At 38.6% G+C, this 17,265-nt stretch overlaps 3 protein-coding genes across 6 annotated transcripts; 2 read left to right on the plus strand and 1 right to left on the minus strand.

Moving 5' to 3' along the window:
• The first annotated feature begins 1,953 nt into the window (after positions 1 to 1,953).
• Positions 1,954 to 15,157, plus strand: LOC114310836 (uncharacterized). 4 transcript variants are annotated; one of them, XM_082878111.1, is made up of 8 exons: positions 1,954 to 5,077; positions 5,182 to 5,295; positions 5,485 to 5,645; positions 6,603 to 6,684; positions 7,001 to 7,063; positions 8,808 to 8,981; positions 14,544 to 14,628; positions 14,743 to 15,157. In XM_082878111.1, exon 1 carries the CDS (start codon positions 2,033 to 2,035, stop codon positions 4,775 to 4,777), a length of 2,745 nt encoding a protein of 914 aa, XP_082734237.1. In that variant the 5' UTR covers positions 1,954 to 2,032; the 3' UTR covers positions 4,778 to 5,077; positions 5,182 to 5,295; positions 5,485 to 5,645; positions 6,603 to 6,684; positions 7,001 to 7,063; positions 8,808 to 8,981; positions 14,544 to 14,628; positions 14,743 to 15,157. The 4 variants fall into 4 exon arrangements, with proteins under 4 accessions (XP_082734237.1, XP_082734236.1, XP_082734234.1 ...); XM_082878110.1 differs by having other exon boundaries at positions 14,544 to 15,157; XM_082878108.1 differs by lacking the exons at positions 14,544 to 14,628; positions 14,743 to 15,157 and having other exon boundaries at positions 8,808 to 9,210.
• Positions 5,021 to 9,776, plus strand: LOC114310800 (TOM1-like protein 9). The gene is made up of 7 exons (XM_028256893.2): positions 5,021 to 5,077; positions 5,182 to 5,295; positions 5,485 to 5,519; positions 6,603 to 6,684; positions 7,001 to 7,086; positions 8,808 to 8,981; positions 9,530 to 9,776. Exons 1-7 carry the CDS (start codon positions 5,021 to 5,023, stop codon positions 9,774 to 9,776), a joined length of 795 nt encoding a protein of 264 aa, XP_028112694.2.
• On the minus strand, positions 11,891 to 17,068 carry LOC114310838 (uncharacterized). The gene is made up of 12 exons (XM_082880800.1): positions 16,946 to 17,068; positions 16,337 to 16,417; positions 14,769 to 14,897; positions 14,590 to 14,676; positions 14,215 to 14,268; positions 13,995 to 14,085; positions 13,832 to 13,902; positions 13,659 to 13,728; positions 13,218 to 13,270; positions 12,652 to 12,745; positions 12,320 to 12,417; positions 11,891 to 12,167 (listed from the first exon to the last, which is right to left on the minus strand). The coding sequence occupies exons 1-12, from the start codon at positions 17,066 to 17,068 to the stop codon at positions 12,081 to 12,083; spliced, it is 1,038 nt and encodes a 345-aa protein (XP_082736926.1). The 3' UTR covers positions 11,891 to 12,080.
• Positions 17,069 to 17,265: the final 197 nt, after the last annotated feature.

Raw genomic sequence — 17,265 nt, forward strand, 5'->3', positions numbered from 1 at the left:
CCACTCTTGTCACTGAAGAGTGTACATCCCAACAGAAACAATAAATAAGCTCTTGCAGCGCACTGTATAGCCTCCTCGGGGTCTGAATCTGTGACACCAGCAAACTGACTTCGCAACAATTCAAGCCTGACTAAATTGCCACCAGCAGAAGAAACCTCTTCATATGCTGCACGTTCAGTAATCCCCAAGCCATAAACGAGTAATGTAACTCCATGATGATCTGTCACATCTGGTATGCTGACTGATTTGCCTACAATGGGAAGGCCAAGAATAGTGCCAACATCATCCAGGGTCAAGGTCATCTCACCAACTGTCATGTGAAATGTGTTCGTCTCAGGTTGCCATCTCTCAACAAAACATGAGGCTAGAAGCTTGTTGACGAACCGATAAGTGCAACGAGCTAACTGTGACAGTCCAGACTGCTCAATAATGGCTTTGAATCTGGTGTTGTTCTCTACTAACCACCATGTCCATGCAAGGATCTTGGAAGAGTGATTATGACACTTTAGGGGCCCTCGTTCCTACAACACAAATGATATCTCATTACAAACTACCATACAACACAAAAAAAAAAAAAAAACTCATATACAAATGAATTTCAATTTTACTGAGGAATGTTTACCTCCCCGTGCCAAATAGCTGCAGCCACATGACTATTGAAACTCCGCAGTATTGACGGATCATTCGGTCCACCTGGAAAAGCATGAGTAAGGTACTCTTCCTGGACAAGAGGAGAATCAGGTAAAGAGGTATCCTCCACACCAATGTCAGGCATATCATAACCTTCAACTCGTCTTTGGCTTCGGCCCCCACTTTGACTGGCACTGGGAATATCATATTCTACCGAAACTGGATCACGACCTCGACCACGACCTTGACCTCGTCCTCGCCCACGCCCTCGTCCCCGTTGATGGTCTACATCCAATTCACGACGTCGTCTATTTGAAGCAGTAGGTGGGACACGTTGTTGATATTCAGAATCCATATTATCTGCAAAAAATACTAAGTGTGTGTAATGAGTGTGTGTCTAAATAATAACGGTCTGTGTGTGTAAAATTAATGAGAGTGTTTTAAAATATAAGTGTGTGTGTAATGAGTGTGTGTGTAAACTTAATGAGAGTGTGTGTGTAAATAATAAGTGTTTTAAATTATAATGAGAGTGTGTGTAAAATTAATGAGAGTGTGTGTAGTGAGTGTTATAATTAAGTGTTTTAATTAAGTGTTAGAAGGAAAAAAAAAAAAATTTATTTTCTGTTCGGAAGTTGTTGTCCGAAAACACCTACTCTGTTCGGAAGTTGTTGTCCGGAAATACCTGTTCTGTTCGGAACTTGTTGTCCGAAATTATAGCTCATATTCGGAAGTTGAAAACCGAAAAAATAAATTATTTTCGGCACTTGAAAGCCGAACCAAATCAATATTTTCGGAACTATAGTACCGAATGGAAGCAGAAATTTCGGAACTCTACTGCCGAACAAAAACAAAAATTTCAAATAACCAGTTCCAAATGAAACACGGCAATCACAGTGGACTGAAAATTTCGAAAATGGTAAAAATTAACCCTACATTACAAATAAAATAGGAATGAGAAGATTATAATCTGTGTAAACTAACCTAAAATGTGAAAATTTCAATGTTCTTCAATGCCCTTCAATGGCAAAACTTCAATGATGCCAAAACTTCAATGACACAAATGGATGGATGAAGCTTTTGGGGAGGAACGGTGGAGAGTGTGAGAGATGGGTGTGTTTGTGAGAGGGGTTCTCAGATGGGTGTGTGTGTGAGAGGGGTCTCACGGGTGTGTGTGTGTGTGTGTGAGAGGGGGTGTGTGTGTATGATTTACATTTGGGATATATGTGGAATGATAGGTGTGTGTAGTGAGTCAAATATATTAGGATTTATTTTTTTAGTGTGTGTATTAAGAAAGATTTGTATAGAGAGGAAAGGGTGTGTGTATATAGAAGCTCCCCTCTTCTCCTCTGTCGGAGCATGTAGCCGAAGAACAAACAAATCAACGGCACCCAAGCAGAGGAATATGAATTTATCAGAGGAATGGAAGTCAATGTGGCCCATCTCCTCCGTCTTCTCCTCCCCCCTCCTCCTCCTCTCCGGCGGCGCCTACTCCTCCCCCTCCAAATCACAACTAGGCCCTCTCCTCTTCAACCCCTCTCCCCAAACCCTAACCCTACTCTTCTCTTCTCCCTCTCTCTCTCCTCTCCTCCCTCCCCCTTTCCCCTCCCTCTCTCTCCCTCGCTTCCTCTCCACCACCCCCTCCTCCTCCCATCCCTTCTCTCTCCTCCCCTCCACCGCCTCCTCTCTCTCCTCCTCCCTCCTCCCCCTCCCCCTCCTCCACCCTCCTCCCCTTTTCCTCCACAACCGCCTCATCTCCCTCCGCCTTCCCTCCTCCTCCTCATCCCTCCTCTTCTTCCCCACCGGCCACAACTCCGATCAAGTCGGGTTTCTCATGCTTTCCGTAAAAAATTCTAACTTGATTCTCAAAACCCATGATTCTGGTGGCATTTTCACTTCCAAAAACAAGTTGAACCATCAGATTCTTCGATTGTTGGTTAGCCCTGTAGCTAATGAATCATGGTCTGGTTCAGGTAATAATAATTCTTCTGTTTCTGTTTCTGTTTCTGTTACTACTATTGGGTATTTGCTAGCTTGTACTATGTATGGTGTTCATTGGTTTAGTGTTAGAATTAGGGGTTGTCTCGGTTCGGAGGATTTCGAGAGGCCTTGTTTAGATTTTATGGGTAGTAAGTTGTTTAAGAGTTGTTGTGTTGTTCATGCTTGTTGGAGTCACCATTTGCCTGAAGAGTGTGTGGTACTTTTAGAGAGTGGTGAATTATTCTTGTTTGATTTAGATTCTTGTTCTAAAAATGCAAGATTTACTGGGAAAAAGCTGAGGGTGTCGTGGAAAATTTTTACTGGTTTGGGAAAAGGCGGGTGGTTGAGCTGTGAATTTAGTTGGCATCCGAGAATTTTGATTGTCGCTCATTCCAGTGCTGTTTTTCTTGTTGATTTGAGGGCTGAGGGATGCAATGTGAGTGTTTTGCTGAAAATTGATACGTTGGCTATGTGTAATTCTGTACAAAATGATCGATTTGTTGTGCTTTCTAAAGCGGGTTCCGATGGTTTCTGCTTTGTAGTGGCCTCTGACCATTGGCTGCTTCTTTGCGATGTGCGGAAGCCATTTATGCCATTGTTGCAATGGGCACATGATCTTGCTAACCCATCTTACATTAATGTGTTTCCATTGTCTGAGTTGAGGTCGCATTCTAAGGATGATCGTTTTAAGTGGGCTTCTGAGTCGGGTTTTTGCATTATAATGGGATCGTTTTGGAACTGTGACTTTAGTCTTTTTCGCTATGGACCACCCCCTAAAGGAACTATTGTATCTGAAATTTCAAGATTCTATAAATCGTTTTATGCATGGGATCTCCCTTCAGAGCTCTCACTGTCAGGTCGTGAGTGTCACTGTGGAAGTTGTCTTGTGAGAGAAGAGTTCTCAAAGGATGTTCTTCCTGAATGGATTGACTGGCGGCAGAAGAAAGATATAGTTTTGGGTTTTGGCATCCTTGACAGAGATCTCCATGCCGAATTGTCTGAACAGGATGGTTTTGGTGGTTTCACACTGATTAGGCTGATGTCTTCCGGGAAGCTTGAATCACAAAGATACTGTGCCTCATGGGAATTCATGAAAGTGTTGACTGAAGCGCACGAAGAGCCATCTCTTCATTTTGAAGATACTCTTTTATATGCCATGGGTGAAGGGGATTACAACTTTCCCAAGAGATTTAAGTACCTGAATCTTGACTACCTCAATGGGTACATGAAAGGCAATCTTACTGAACTTCTGCTTAAAAGAATGAAAAATCCTTGTAAGGATCCTTGTGAAAAGAGTTCCTTTAGTGTTGCAGATTTCCATCAATGTATATGTGAGAAGTTAAAGGCATGTGGATTTAGTAGATTAAGATCATCTCCTACTGTTTCTGATGTGTTTGAAGACATCCGACTGCTAACCAGCGTACATGAGGTTGCTTTACGGAGAATTTGGACAAGCTTGCCTGCAGATCTTTTGCAGTTGGCCTTTTCTTGCTACTCAGAGTTCCTTGAAGTTCTTGTAGACCACAAAAAGGTGTCCCTGGAATTCCTAGACGTCCCCAGCCAACCCCAGTTGCCTCCTTTTGTCTTCCGGACACCTTCGTTCCGTAGCAGTAAGTGGTCGCAGAAGGTGCAGCCTAGTACTGGTTTTGTGGGTCCAGTTCTTCCCACTCCTGTTTTGCTTACTCTTCGCAAGTTACATGCCGAAGCAGAAACAGATTTATTGTCAGCGAACGATGAACTTAGCGACCAGTGCAATGAAGTCATACAGGTGGCTAGTGAAATGGCTCTATCAGGTTCCAGCCTTGATGACCATAATGACCATGCTGTTTCACTTGGTGACAGTAAAGATGAAATATTTTCTGATACCCAAAAAGTGAATCTTTTTAGTTTACATAAACCAGCTGCAATCTCTTCTAAGTTTTCTACCATGGATCCTATACCAGAGAATTCTGTTTGTAACAATGAGAGATTTACAACCTTTATTTCCAAAACACCTGAAAAGGGGGTTGTCCCCAACAGCCAAATGGAGATGGTTGGACCAGAACTTTTTAATTCTTTGTCACCATTAGAGTTTAAGTTTGATGATCATACGATAAACTTTGGGCCGAAGGAATTGAAAACGTTCAAATTGTTGATGAGACAGTACTCAAATTTTTTGACAAAGCTTTAATACATATCAGGAAGTTCTTGAGAGTTCCAACTTTCAGAAACAAGAAGACCCTGGATATTCTTTTTCATTTTTTATATTTCCTAACATAGAATTGTAAGGAACAAAAAAAGTGTATAGAGCTAGAACAGAAATTCTGTTGTATATTACATCCAGAAACAGGCACAAGATATGATAATTTAATGAAGAGGGACTTCTTAAAGAATTGTGGAGACAATAATAAAGAATTGTGGGGACCTTCTCCACATGCATGTCGCAGAGAAAGATGTGCTTTATGACATGGTGAAAATAGTGAAGAAGAAGGTTAGAACATCACTTCTACCATTGTTGCTCCTCTATGTATGTATGAATATTTTGATTTTTTGGTTAAAACTGTTTCTAATATAATATTTTGTTTGTTTTTGTAGCCTGACTTTCATGTGAAAGAGAAGATATTGATTCTAATTGATACTTGGCAAGAAGCCTTTGGTGTGCCTAGGGCTAGATATCCACAATACTATTCTGCATACGAGGAGTTGTTGGTAAGTTGTGTAATTAAGTATTTGTCAGATTTGAGAAGGAACTCAATGTTTTTAGGTATTAATAGTTTAGGTACCATTTGGTAGGTGTGACACTGTGACTTGGTTATTTTGTGGCTTTTGTTGTATATTCTGTTTGACAACCAGTTTCGTTTTTTAAACTCTTTGATTCAAATTGCTTGTTGCTTTCAGCGCGCTGGGGCTGTATTCCCTCCGAGAACTGAAAGGTCTGCACCTGTATTTACACCCCCACAATCACAGCCTCTAACATCATATCCACATAATATTTGGGCTTGAGGATATCAGCAAGAAGCAGCTGAGTCTTTTGCAGAGGCTGAGTTTCCAACGTTGAGGTAAATGTTGCGTCCTTTTCTTTTTCTGTTTGAAAGAAAGATAATTCAGTAATTAACACCCAATCTATCAGTGTAGAAAACTCCCCCCAATTTGCCAGTTGGTGCTTCTTTTCCCGTAGCATTTCACTAAATGATCTCAAACAATTTCGGATGGGAAACCAATTCTAATTCCTCATATGCATTTTCTAAAGAGTACCCTCTGAACTTTTTGCTTATATGCATGTTGGGTGATCAGGTGTTGTAATGAAGCTGTATGCATCTTTAACTTCTGATCTTTTATCTTCATTCAATTCTTTCTTCACTCGTGGAGTAAAGCATAAATAGATGATGAGCAGTTGTGGCACAGTTCTGGGATTTTCGTTGATAATCTGTCCTATTACATAAAGCCAACAAATGAGTGTTTGACAGTAAACTTCAATAAAAAAGTAGGAAATAACTATGACATATTTAATCCAATGAGGGGATGTACATGTGCATAGCATGTGTTCCCCTCTAGTGGAGTATAGTTGCATCTTATGAGGTTTGCAGATTTTTTTGTACGTCACAATCTTAATAATACATGTCAATGAAAAAATGATCAAGTCAATCCTAATGAGATGAGTGTGGGCCTGTTCTGGGTTAGCTGTTTAACCAAACTAGTCTTGGAACTGCACACATGGTCTCTACTTTTATAGATAAACAAGCTTGAACTCCATTGCTGGTCCAAACTTGAGCTGTTCGTGAACAACTTGGTTTGTTTGCAGCCTTAATTTATACAAGTCACTTTGTTGTTTCTATTTTATGGTTGCAATTTTTCCCTGACAAACTAATTTCTCTGCTCTTCATTGATTAGAGGAAAGAGGATTTGAATCAGCACAGACTAAATGTGCTAGTTTGCAGTAAAACTCTTTTGCATCTTCTACTGTGTTGATTATTATTACTTGTGGTTATGTCATTAATGGATAATTTTTTTGCCAGCTTGACAGAAATTCAGAATGCACGAGGTATTATGGATGTTCTTTCAGAAATGCTGAATGCAATAGGTCCTGGGAACAAAGAGGTATTTTCCCAATCTATAAGCTGTAAGACCTAATTTTTTGTTGTGTCTTTTTCTCTGGTTGAAGATTCTGGTGTAGTGTTACATTAATGATGCAGTTCTATGTAAAACATCCAACATACTGAACTAATAGTGGGCTTTTTAGACTTGGTGAAACCTCCGTCTGATACTTGGGTTGTTAAGGAACTGAAATAATGCTAAAATTAACAAGTCTATATGTCTTGGACCGATTATTCTTTCCTCGCAAATTTCTTACACATTACATTCTTAAATTTGCTAGTCTATCCTTGCGTTGAGTTATCATATTTTCACGTTGCAGGGGATTAGACAGGAGGTTGTTGTTGACTTGGTGGATCAATGCCGCACATACAAGCAAAGAGTGGTACACCTTGTTAACTCGACTTCGTAAGGCCTTGTATTACTTACCCTACTGATTATGCCCATTTGTATAACGAATTTTAGTGCTGGTTTAAAATCAATCTTGTATAGTAGTTTTTCCCTTTCTCCTTTTACTTTATTAGGAAAATAAATCAGACAGCCATTTCCTAACAAAAGGAGTTAAAACCCAAAGGGAATATTGCAGAAAAAAACATCCACATCCTAGGACAGGCTTAAATCAGACCTTCCCCCAACAACCTTGAACACTTCAGAGGCCACTTTACCACCCTTGATTGGATTGGTTTAGTTGTTCACATGTTTCACTTAATTATGCCCCAAAGGATGCCTTCCCCAAAGGATGCCTCACCCTGCTTCATCTAGCTGCTCTTCTATCACTTTAGGGAGCTTCTATTTCCACACACCACATTATCTCTGTTCACACACTTCATTTCCGAATTTTTGGTTCCAAATTTGATTTCTGAACAAAACTATTTGGTTCAGAAGTTGGTTTCCAACCAAACAGTTTGTTTAAAACTTGATTTTTGAACCAAACAGTTTTATTTGAAAGTTGATTTCCAAACCAAAAAGATGTGTGCATTAAGAGAAAGGGCCAGGCTTCTCTCCAGTCCGAGATTGGACTGAAGTGTGTTGTTGGGCCCATGGGGGCCCACCACGGGTCATGTTTCAATGATCCGAACTGTTCAATGTGTAAAGTTCGTTGAGTATGTTATCCTTGTAAAAAATCACATTGATTGGATATTAATAGCTACTTGATTGGATCATATTTCTATTAACGGTAAATATAATTTTTAAAATAAATTATTGACAAAAATTTGATCTGATCAAGTAGCTATCGATATCCGATCAACGTGATTTTGTACAGGGATAAAGTACTTGACGAGCTCTACACATTGAAAAGTTCGGATTATCGAAACAAGACCTGTGGTAGGCCCCATGGGCCCAACAACACCGTCCAGTCCACAAAGGACATGACTAGGACATGTATCGCTAGTGCCCTTACACGCCGGGGACACTTTTGGGGTCATGTTGTAAATTTCAAAAGAAAATTTAATAGCCAAAATGAAATATTAAAATTTTCGTGGGTGCAAAATTGATTATGGAATGTGGAAACCCTGGGAAGAGTGAACTCAACTGGAATGTGGAAAAACTGCTTGGATTGGAGATCGTTGGGGGTGTATGATGGAGCTTTGATTTTCAAACCCTGAGAGTTAAATAGCCTCCTTTCCAACTTTGTTTTTGAACCTGGGGTAAGTCCCTTTGTATTATTGGTTATTTTATTAACAGTTGACCTCACATACCCATTGAAATAAGTAAGGATGAAGGTTTCCATAGGTTGATCTTCACTTGCCTTTTATAAGCAGAGGTTCAAGAGTGGAAAGATAAACAAAATTAAGGTATAAATGTTTGGCTAAGGGCGACTGGTGAGACCCTGTACTCAATCCTTTTCAAGTAGGTAGTTACTTGCATTTTGCCTGTCAAGATAATATTGTGTTGTCTTGTAGGTCTCTAATTGATACCCTTTTAGCATATCTTTTCTGTGTGTGTGGGGGGGTGGGTGTGCATGTATGTATTTACCCATCTGTGGTTTCTGATTTATAAATGAAGAAGAGTTATGTACTATAAGAAAATGCCTTGGGACTGGATGTAGTAGATGCTACAGCTTACTCTTTATATGCAACCAATGTTGTTGTCACTGTGTATATTCATTATTCATATACCTCTTGTAGGGATGAATCACTGCTATGTCAAGGACTTGCACTGAATGATAACTTGCAGCGACTACTGGCCAAACATGAATCCATTGCCAAAACAGAGAAACTGAAGCCTGGACCTGTTCAAGCACTGGTGAATCTGGATGCTCCTCTAATATATACAGGAGACAGTAAACAGTCTGATGGGGGGTAATATAAGTTTATTTGAATTTTTATTCTTTACAGTATTTGTGTTGGCTAATATCCCTGATACATCAGTTATTGTTGGAATTGGTCTTTTGAAAATTTATATTGGGTATAGTTCATAGATGTCAAAACATTAGTGTTTATGTTTTGCACAATTTTTTTAGAAAGCCAATGGCTAGACAATTGGAAATTAGATGCCACATTCCTTCTAAATGATTGATTGAATTGTTAACTTTGGAAGACTTATGCAATGGATATCTAGAACTTGAGTGAGTTTATTCTCATTATAGAACAGATGTTTTGACTTTCTATTTTGACGCCATACTAATGATATTGAAACAATTTTAAGAAAAATTGAAAGTTCTTTGTTTTCTTCCTGAACAGCTGAGTTTTGTTTTTTCTTCCTTCTCTCTCCTCATCGTCGTATGAAGAGGTTGGAATTTTGATATGGCTTAAGCATCAAACCTAGCGTGAAATTTTAAGAAAATTCATATCCTTTATAATGAAGGTACTGGTTATCGTAAGCAGTAAACACCTGGATTTTTCTACAGATCCACCTCCAATGCTGGTGCAGGGAAACAGCAGCAACTTCCTGCCACTAATGGGCTGCCAACAATTTCAACAAAGGTTAATCCCAAAATGGACCTTTTGAGCGGAGATGACTTCAACTCTCCTTTGGCAGAACCCCAGACCAGTCCTGTAGCTGGTCAGCACAATGCCCTCACTCTTGTAGATATGTTTTCTCAAATTAACAATAATCAACCTGCTTCTCCAGTTGGACAAGCATACCTCTCATAGCCACAATATCAGCAGCATCAGAATATTCAATATCCACAAACCTCAGTTTACCCCAACGGAATTGTCGCAAACATGATGGTACCTCAGTACGAGCAGTCACCACTGACAAGGTGCTAATCCTGCCTGGAATGGACAGATGTCCCCCCATCAGCAGCCACCTTTGCCAGTCTATGGTGCACTTCTAAACCACTCTATAAGCATTTTTTATTTTCAAAGATCTTCTTCACATGCATTCTTACAGATTCAAGCGTCACAATCACCTTATGCTCCGTTAGAAAGTTAGGAGTTGTCATCCGCGACGTCAGCCTGCCCCGTATTACTAATTTTAAGGGATTGGTTTGACGTTTTGGACTGATATAAATATTGGAATTGGTTTAGAGCCTCCTGCAAACCTTTTTTTTGGGGGGGCCTTTTCTCTTCTCCTGCTAACTAGCCTACTGGTTATTTTTCTATAGCTCTCTATAGATACTAATAACACATATAGCTTTTATTATTTAATAATTTTACGTGTTACCCTAAATTTTATGGTTTCTTGTAATCACATATTGTATCAGTACAAATATTTGCTATTAGTTTTAGAAAAAGAAGTTTGCACTATTATTTTAAGGTAAATTACACTAACCTCCCTTAAGGTTTGGAAAAAATACACCGAGCCCCACAAGTTAGGCACACTATGCACCCTTAGGTCATGTTTGTTTGGGTGGACATGTGTTTGGGATTGGACTAATAGTCCAATAAAATTATTAATCTGATGTTTGGTTAAAAAATTGAAGTATGGACTAATAATTTATCTGGATATGATATCCCACATATGATGGATTATTCAATCCCACATAGGGGGTGTGATATAAATTGGGAGACCAAGTCAAAGTTTGGAGTAACTTATCAAATGACCATAATAGAGGTATTATGGTCAATATATTGAATGTCTCTTGTCCTGTCATGTCCTATCCATTCCAATCCCCTTAAACAAATATCGGATTGGATAATATTTTGTTAATCTCTCCTTATAATCCTAACTCAACCCAAACATGGGACATGATATACAATCAAAAGGAATTCGTAATTCCAGGACTATTAGTCATGGGAATACTAATCCAACTTAATCCAGTCCGCCCAAACAAACATGACCTTAAGGTTTTAATTTACGAACACTTTGCCCCCTTTCCATGAGTCATTCATTAGTCATATCATATTGATGAAAATGGGATACACCCTAGAATCCTACATTCCTCGGTTGGGGTTCATGTGATTTTAATAGGATTGTGTTTGGAGCTAAGTGCCCTAACTTGCGTAGGTAGGAGGCCACATTGTGCTGTTATTTGCAAATATGTGAATTGGGAGTGAAATCGCCCCCAATTTGCAGATCTGTCTTGGGAAATTCATGAATTTTGTTTTGACTGATTTTTACTTGCCATGTAGCTGGAATTTTCTGTTTCTAACAATGGTTTGTTGACGTGTTACTCTCGTACCTAAGTTATACAAATGTAAAGCTATATAAAATTATTAGAAAACATCTTACACAAAATGTACATACATATATGAACATATAGACGCTCTAGTGGCTCCGTCAGTCTTATACATTTCACAAATTGATGCTCTTGCATTCGCTCTCACTCCTACTCCTACTCTATAAATAGGGCGGTCTTTTGTTCGATCAGATACAAAAAGAAGTGAAGCAGAAAGAAAACGAAAAGTTCCGAAGAGAAATATGGAAAGGATGAAAACTATACTGAAATGTACAGTAAATTTATTGAATAAATAATATAACTAGATCCTAAAGATCTATACAAAAAAGGTTCCTAAAGCACCAAACAAGAGTTCCTGAAGAACTCAATTCTTTCTATATCTTGTGCTAAATTTATTACTTTATTCGCTTTACAATTTATTATTTTATATGTTTTTACATTTTCTTCATTTTATAACAATTATGATTTTTTCAATTATTTTTTCCTCTTTTTCCCGCTGTTTTTCCATTGAGAAAAGGTTTTGAAACAAAATGCAGATTAAAGTAAGAGTTCTTAGCCGAGTTAAAAAAAAGAAAGAAAGAGAGTAAGAGTTCTTAGCTGGATGACCCAAATCCACACTTTGTTGGGTTTGAGCTGCAGAGCCAAAGATTAGTAGATAATTTAAGCTTTGTAGGGAGACTTGCACATTGTGCATACATCAATTGTTCAGCTCTTCTTAAATTGAGACTACTCAAAAGAGTGAATATCATATGTCCTAGCAAATTGAGATACAACAAACATTGATGATACATCTACACAAATAATATTCCTAATAATCAGGGAGCTATTGCTATTCTTACTTGAGGAATGTATCAAACCAATCACTGGCTTCTTTCACCATCAATGGCATCATTTCGTGTCCAATTCCAGGTTGTGCTATCACCTAGAAATCAATTTAAAGAAATGAACCGTTAGAACAAAAAAATATCATACAGTTGGAAGTTCAAAGGACCGAGACAGTTTTAGCTATGCCTCTCTTTCTCTTGACATTGTGACCATTATCAGTTGATCAGATGACACAGTTTCATACAATACCTTGAAATTATCTGGACAATGGGCATCTTCATAAGCCTTGCATGCTCTTGATTTGGTAATTTCCAGACCTTCAATTGGGCATCGAGGATCTTTTTCACCTGTATGTTAAAAAAAATGTTACATTTCAAGTATGTTCTTTGCTTCTAAGAAAGTGAACCTAGTTCATTGATGACTGGAGTGCCATAAACAGCTCTTCTATGTACACAGAATCTGATCACTGAACAGCCACACATTTAATGGGTTCTCTTACCTCATGTGAGTGAGAGGGTCGTGTCTAGTTCTGTAATCGGATTATGTGCAGTTAGTAATTTTTTACACGGGAAAGGTCATACCATCTAAGATCAGCAGAGGCCGTGGTGCAATAATTGGAATAGAATAAGGTGAATCAAACTTGGAAGCTAAGCCAGGAGCAATTCTGATCCAAACCTGATTTGAAAAAGAAATCATATTATATGTGATCTGACTTCCAAAGAGTAGAAAGCTCAACATACAAGCTGCTTATTGGAGGATAAAAATGCCATCTGCGGCTAGAATAGTATAACTGGCACAAAAAAACCAGGGATTGATGGCTTTTCAAGATCCAGAGAAAACAGTCGCTCCTCTGGGTGAAAAAACCATTAGATGATTCGATTTTCTGAAACCGACACTTTTGATATATGTTCAATAGGTGGTAAAGCTAAAATCTCCGCATAGCTTAGTTGTGATCACATGGTAATATTGCAGCTTATTTAGATGTATAGAATTGAACTGTAACTGGTGCGTATGAGGTTTCGGTTGTTCCTAGGCTGGTTTTGAGCTTTGAAATCCCCATTTTTGGATGCCCCTCCACGTAGCTTAGTTGTGATCACATGGTAATATTGCAGCTTATTTAGATGTATAGAATTGAACTGTAACTGACCTGCTCCACCACTTCCTTATCAATAGCACTCTTCCCTAGATCAATCCGTGTTTCTGAAACCAAAAACTAGTAGTATCACAAAAACAATAGATGCATTCAATCCAAGAAATATGCTTCAAGAAGCTCAATACTTCGAATGGCACACGTCCCATAAAGAGCCAGTTATGCAAACATTTACAAAAGGTCCTGACAGTTTAACCATTGATTACTCTGTTTCTTATCGATGGTTACAACTACAGGTTGGAATTTACTTTTAAGTGCTCAAATATCAACAACATCAAAGTATTTTGAATATGAGAAGCCTCCACAAAAATGAATTTTGTAGTAGAAGTTGCTGATTCCAGAGCAAACAAGTAGAAGTGAATTACAAAGAAAGTCATAGTTAATTCCCTTTACTTTTTGATGTTCGAAATTAATTAATTTCATCTTTCTGTGCCTCACCTTCAAAAACAGCCTTGATATTGTCAACCCGACCGTGCCGCTTGTCATGGTCCATAGCCCATCGAAAGCCCTAAGACCATATTGCATAAATAGTCAACTCTTCCGTACCAAATGTCCAATACAAAGATTTAAGAAATCCTCACTTATCGCATACAACTTTGGGTATGACAAACCTGAACCCCAATTATTGGTACAGCTACAGCATAGCGGGTGTCAACAGCAGCAGCAAACCATGCATGCATTCCTGCATTTAAGAATTACTGTATGCATGTTTAGCAACAATGAAATTTATGTTTTTTTTTTTTTTTTTAAATTTTTGTTCTTCCAAGTTCCAACCTCCAAGTGATTCACCGGTGATTCCTATCTTAGAAGGGTCTATATCCTCGCTCTGTGCAAGATAATTAGCCAGTTTTATCAAGTCCCAGACCTGCAGAATGCAAAGTTTTCAGTTGAGTTTTTTTATTCATTAATTACATTGGATTCTGAAATATTTGATATATACTGTTACAGACTCGTCAAACTATATGTTTCAAAACAGAACGAATGAAGAAATTACCGTATCAAATATGAATGGCATTGTATCACATTGTTTCCATGATGAAACGAGAGCCTGCATGATAGTAGCAAAACCATATTAGGACAACAATGTTGTTCTCAACCTGGGTTATGAACTCATTCTCAGATTTGAAACATGAGAGAATCCATAGGAGTCGTATCTCACTGCAGCAACACAAAATCCTCTCATTTTGGAATATTACTTGCTCAGATTTAGTTTTTGATCATGCCTAACACCAAACTATTTGCCTGAATAAGGTGGTAGGTCATATAGTAAGAGAATACGAACAACTTTTTTCTTTTGTTTATTTATTTATTTGTTTTGACCAGGCCCATATTGCAAAGTTAAATCAAAACATCAGTATTCCATACACACATCTCGATAGGTGGTCATACTGCTGGCACGCTCTCCATGGTAACGAGAATCAATGGCAACAGCTATATATCCACGCGAAGCATATGCCTGAAACAATGGAAAAATATAGGATGATCTCTTGTGTTAACAAAGTCTATCTGATGAAAACTGCAGGTCTGAGAAAACCTCAAAATAGGTACCTCAAGCAATGGCCGTAACCACTCTTTGCACTTATGTGTGCTATGCAAAAATACTACAAATGGCTTCCTTTGATGACTGCTTTCATTAATGCTCAAAATCAGCACAGGTAAGCGCCCTTGCTCTCCTGCCTACTTACAACCATGAGTACAGTAAATACATTTCATGCCCACAATCAGCAAATGTGGAGGTATAAAGGAATAGTTCATTCGATAAAGCCCATCAGGTGCATAGCTACTATAGAAACTTCCACTACATAATTCATAATCACATATTAGTTTCTGTAGGCTGAATTACAAGCTCTACGATCTACTCCGTTTCAGAAATTGGAAGCCTTGTAAAGTACTTTTGGCCAGCCCAAAATTACAATTAAGTTTCACTCTTTTCCCGACACAGATGTGTGTACACTAATCTTTTAAGAGAATTTGTTTTTTGGGTGGTTAAAAACATATTGCATGGGAGAGTTGAGAGGCAAAACATGGTTTCAAGTAATCACAATTCACTGTTGATGGTGGATTCTGACCTCTCTCTATTCCATGGACAGACAAGTTGTTGAACACCAACGGCCCCGTTTGGTAGAGCTGTGGAAAAGTGATTATAACTTATAGTCTAACAGTTTATAGCTTATAGCTGTGAACATAAACTGATTTTTGACTTATAAATTAAGCTTCTCCTCCCCCACTCAAAGAATAAGTTGATTTTTGACTTACAAAAAGGTATAAGCTGTATTGTTAAGCTGAACCAAACACATCAAAATAGCTTAAATTAAGCTAAAAGCTGAAATAAGTTAGAAATAAGCTCTACCAAACAGAGCTATTCTCGAGTTCATGTGAGTGTCATAGAGATTTTTCCTTTGCTACAATAATTATTAGGCATGTGACTTCTTACAAACTAAAATGGTCTTCATTGTCATTTACAAATAAGAAAAACAAAAATAAAAAAGAAATGTGTGTGTGGGGTGGGTGATTGCTTAGGTGGAATCCGTTGTTAGGTACCAAAAATTGAAGATAGATGCTTTAAAATCAAAGAATTGTACAAAGCTAAAGCAAGGTATGCAAAAAGTAAGAGACACCCAAATGAGCTATTTTTCTTATTTTTAACCCATCATCAATAATCAGAGGGGAGATATAGATGATGTTGTCCATTTATCACAGCAAATAAACAAAAGAATCATTTAGGGTGCTATGTGATCAGAATACTTGGGAAAAGACTCTGATTTGAGACATTATATGATTAACTTCTTGTGGCTAGGTTGTAAGATCAAGAAAATCTCCATCATTTTAACTGATAAAAGCTAATCAACCAGGGAGACAATAAACAAAATTTTGAGAAGAGGCAGTAAAATTTTCATTCTATTTAAATCAAAAAAGCACCCTACTTATCCAAAATCTTTGGAAAGAAGAATGTCATGGTAGATTCAATCCAATTTATCATGAAATAAAATTATGTTACCTGTCCCTTTTAAAAATTTGAATGTTTCGTCACAGTAATTAAGAAGAAAAGAAAAAAAAAAAAAAGAGGCTAATTCAAGAAGCAGACATATATGACCAAGATTCAAAAATCCACAAACCTTAGTGATCAAGTACATATTTTCCTCTTTAAGTAGATCCTTAAGACTGGGAATGTCTGCCTTTGGACTGGACTCCATTGCCTGTTAAAATGTCAAAGAGGTAAACTAGAATGGCAATTGTTGATACATGGTGAAGGGGGCACAATTACTCAAACCTATTTATATGGAATCTCGTTGGAGTGGACAAAGGTCCCCACTTCGTACTCAAGCCTATTTGTATGGAACCTCGTTGGACTGGACGAAGGTCCCCACTCCGTACACAAGCTTATTTGTATGGAGCCTCGTTGGACTGGACGAAGATCCCTACTCCATACTCAAGCCTATTTGTATGGAGCCTCGTTGGACTGGACGAAGGTCCCCGCTTCGAAGTGGGCTCTCTCTCTCTCTACTCTATGATGGGCCGAGCTAAGGGATCAGTCTTGGCCCACTTCCCACTCCGAAGAGGGAAAAAACCATGGGCCTGGCCCTAGCTCTACTCCCCACTCCGAAGAAGGAAAGACCATGGGCCTGGCCTTAGCACCACTCCCCACTTCGAAGTGGGTAAGTCCATAACTTGAGCTTCAAGGCTCTCACTCTATGACACATGAGTGCTAACAGATCAATTAATACCATGTAAAGTAAAAGGCACGTGGTGCTCGCGAATGACGGAACTTGCTCCCCTCTATTAGGGGATGTGCTACCATTACGGCTGAGGACCAGGCGGAGAACGAGGGAGCTTGATGAATAAGTCATACGATCCTTATAAAAGGTAACATTACTCTCCTTAAAAGGGGCGATCTCTTAACTCTAAAAAGACACTGGTCTTTTCTGTCTTGTCTCTACCAAACTTCGGTACTGACTCGACTGTCGGAGGGGTTTCCGACCAATCCCCGGTCGGTCAGCCTAACTATTTGTTCCTTGTGCAGGCCTTCATCTATCGGAGCACCAAG

This window comes from Camellia sinensis, chromosome 7 (assembly GCF_055761805.1).
Source record: "Camellia sinensis isolate YWXY chromosome 7, ASM5576180v1, whole genome shotgun sequence".
Lineage (NCBI taxonomy): Eukaryota > Viridiplantae > Streptophyta > Magnoliopsida > Ericales > Theaceae > Camellia > Camellia sinensis.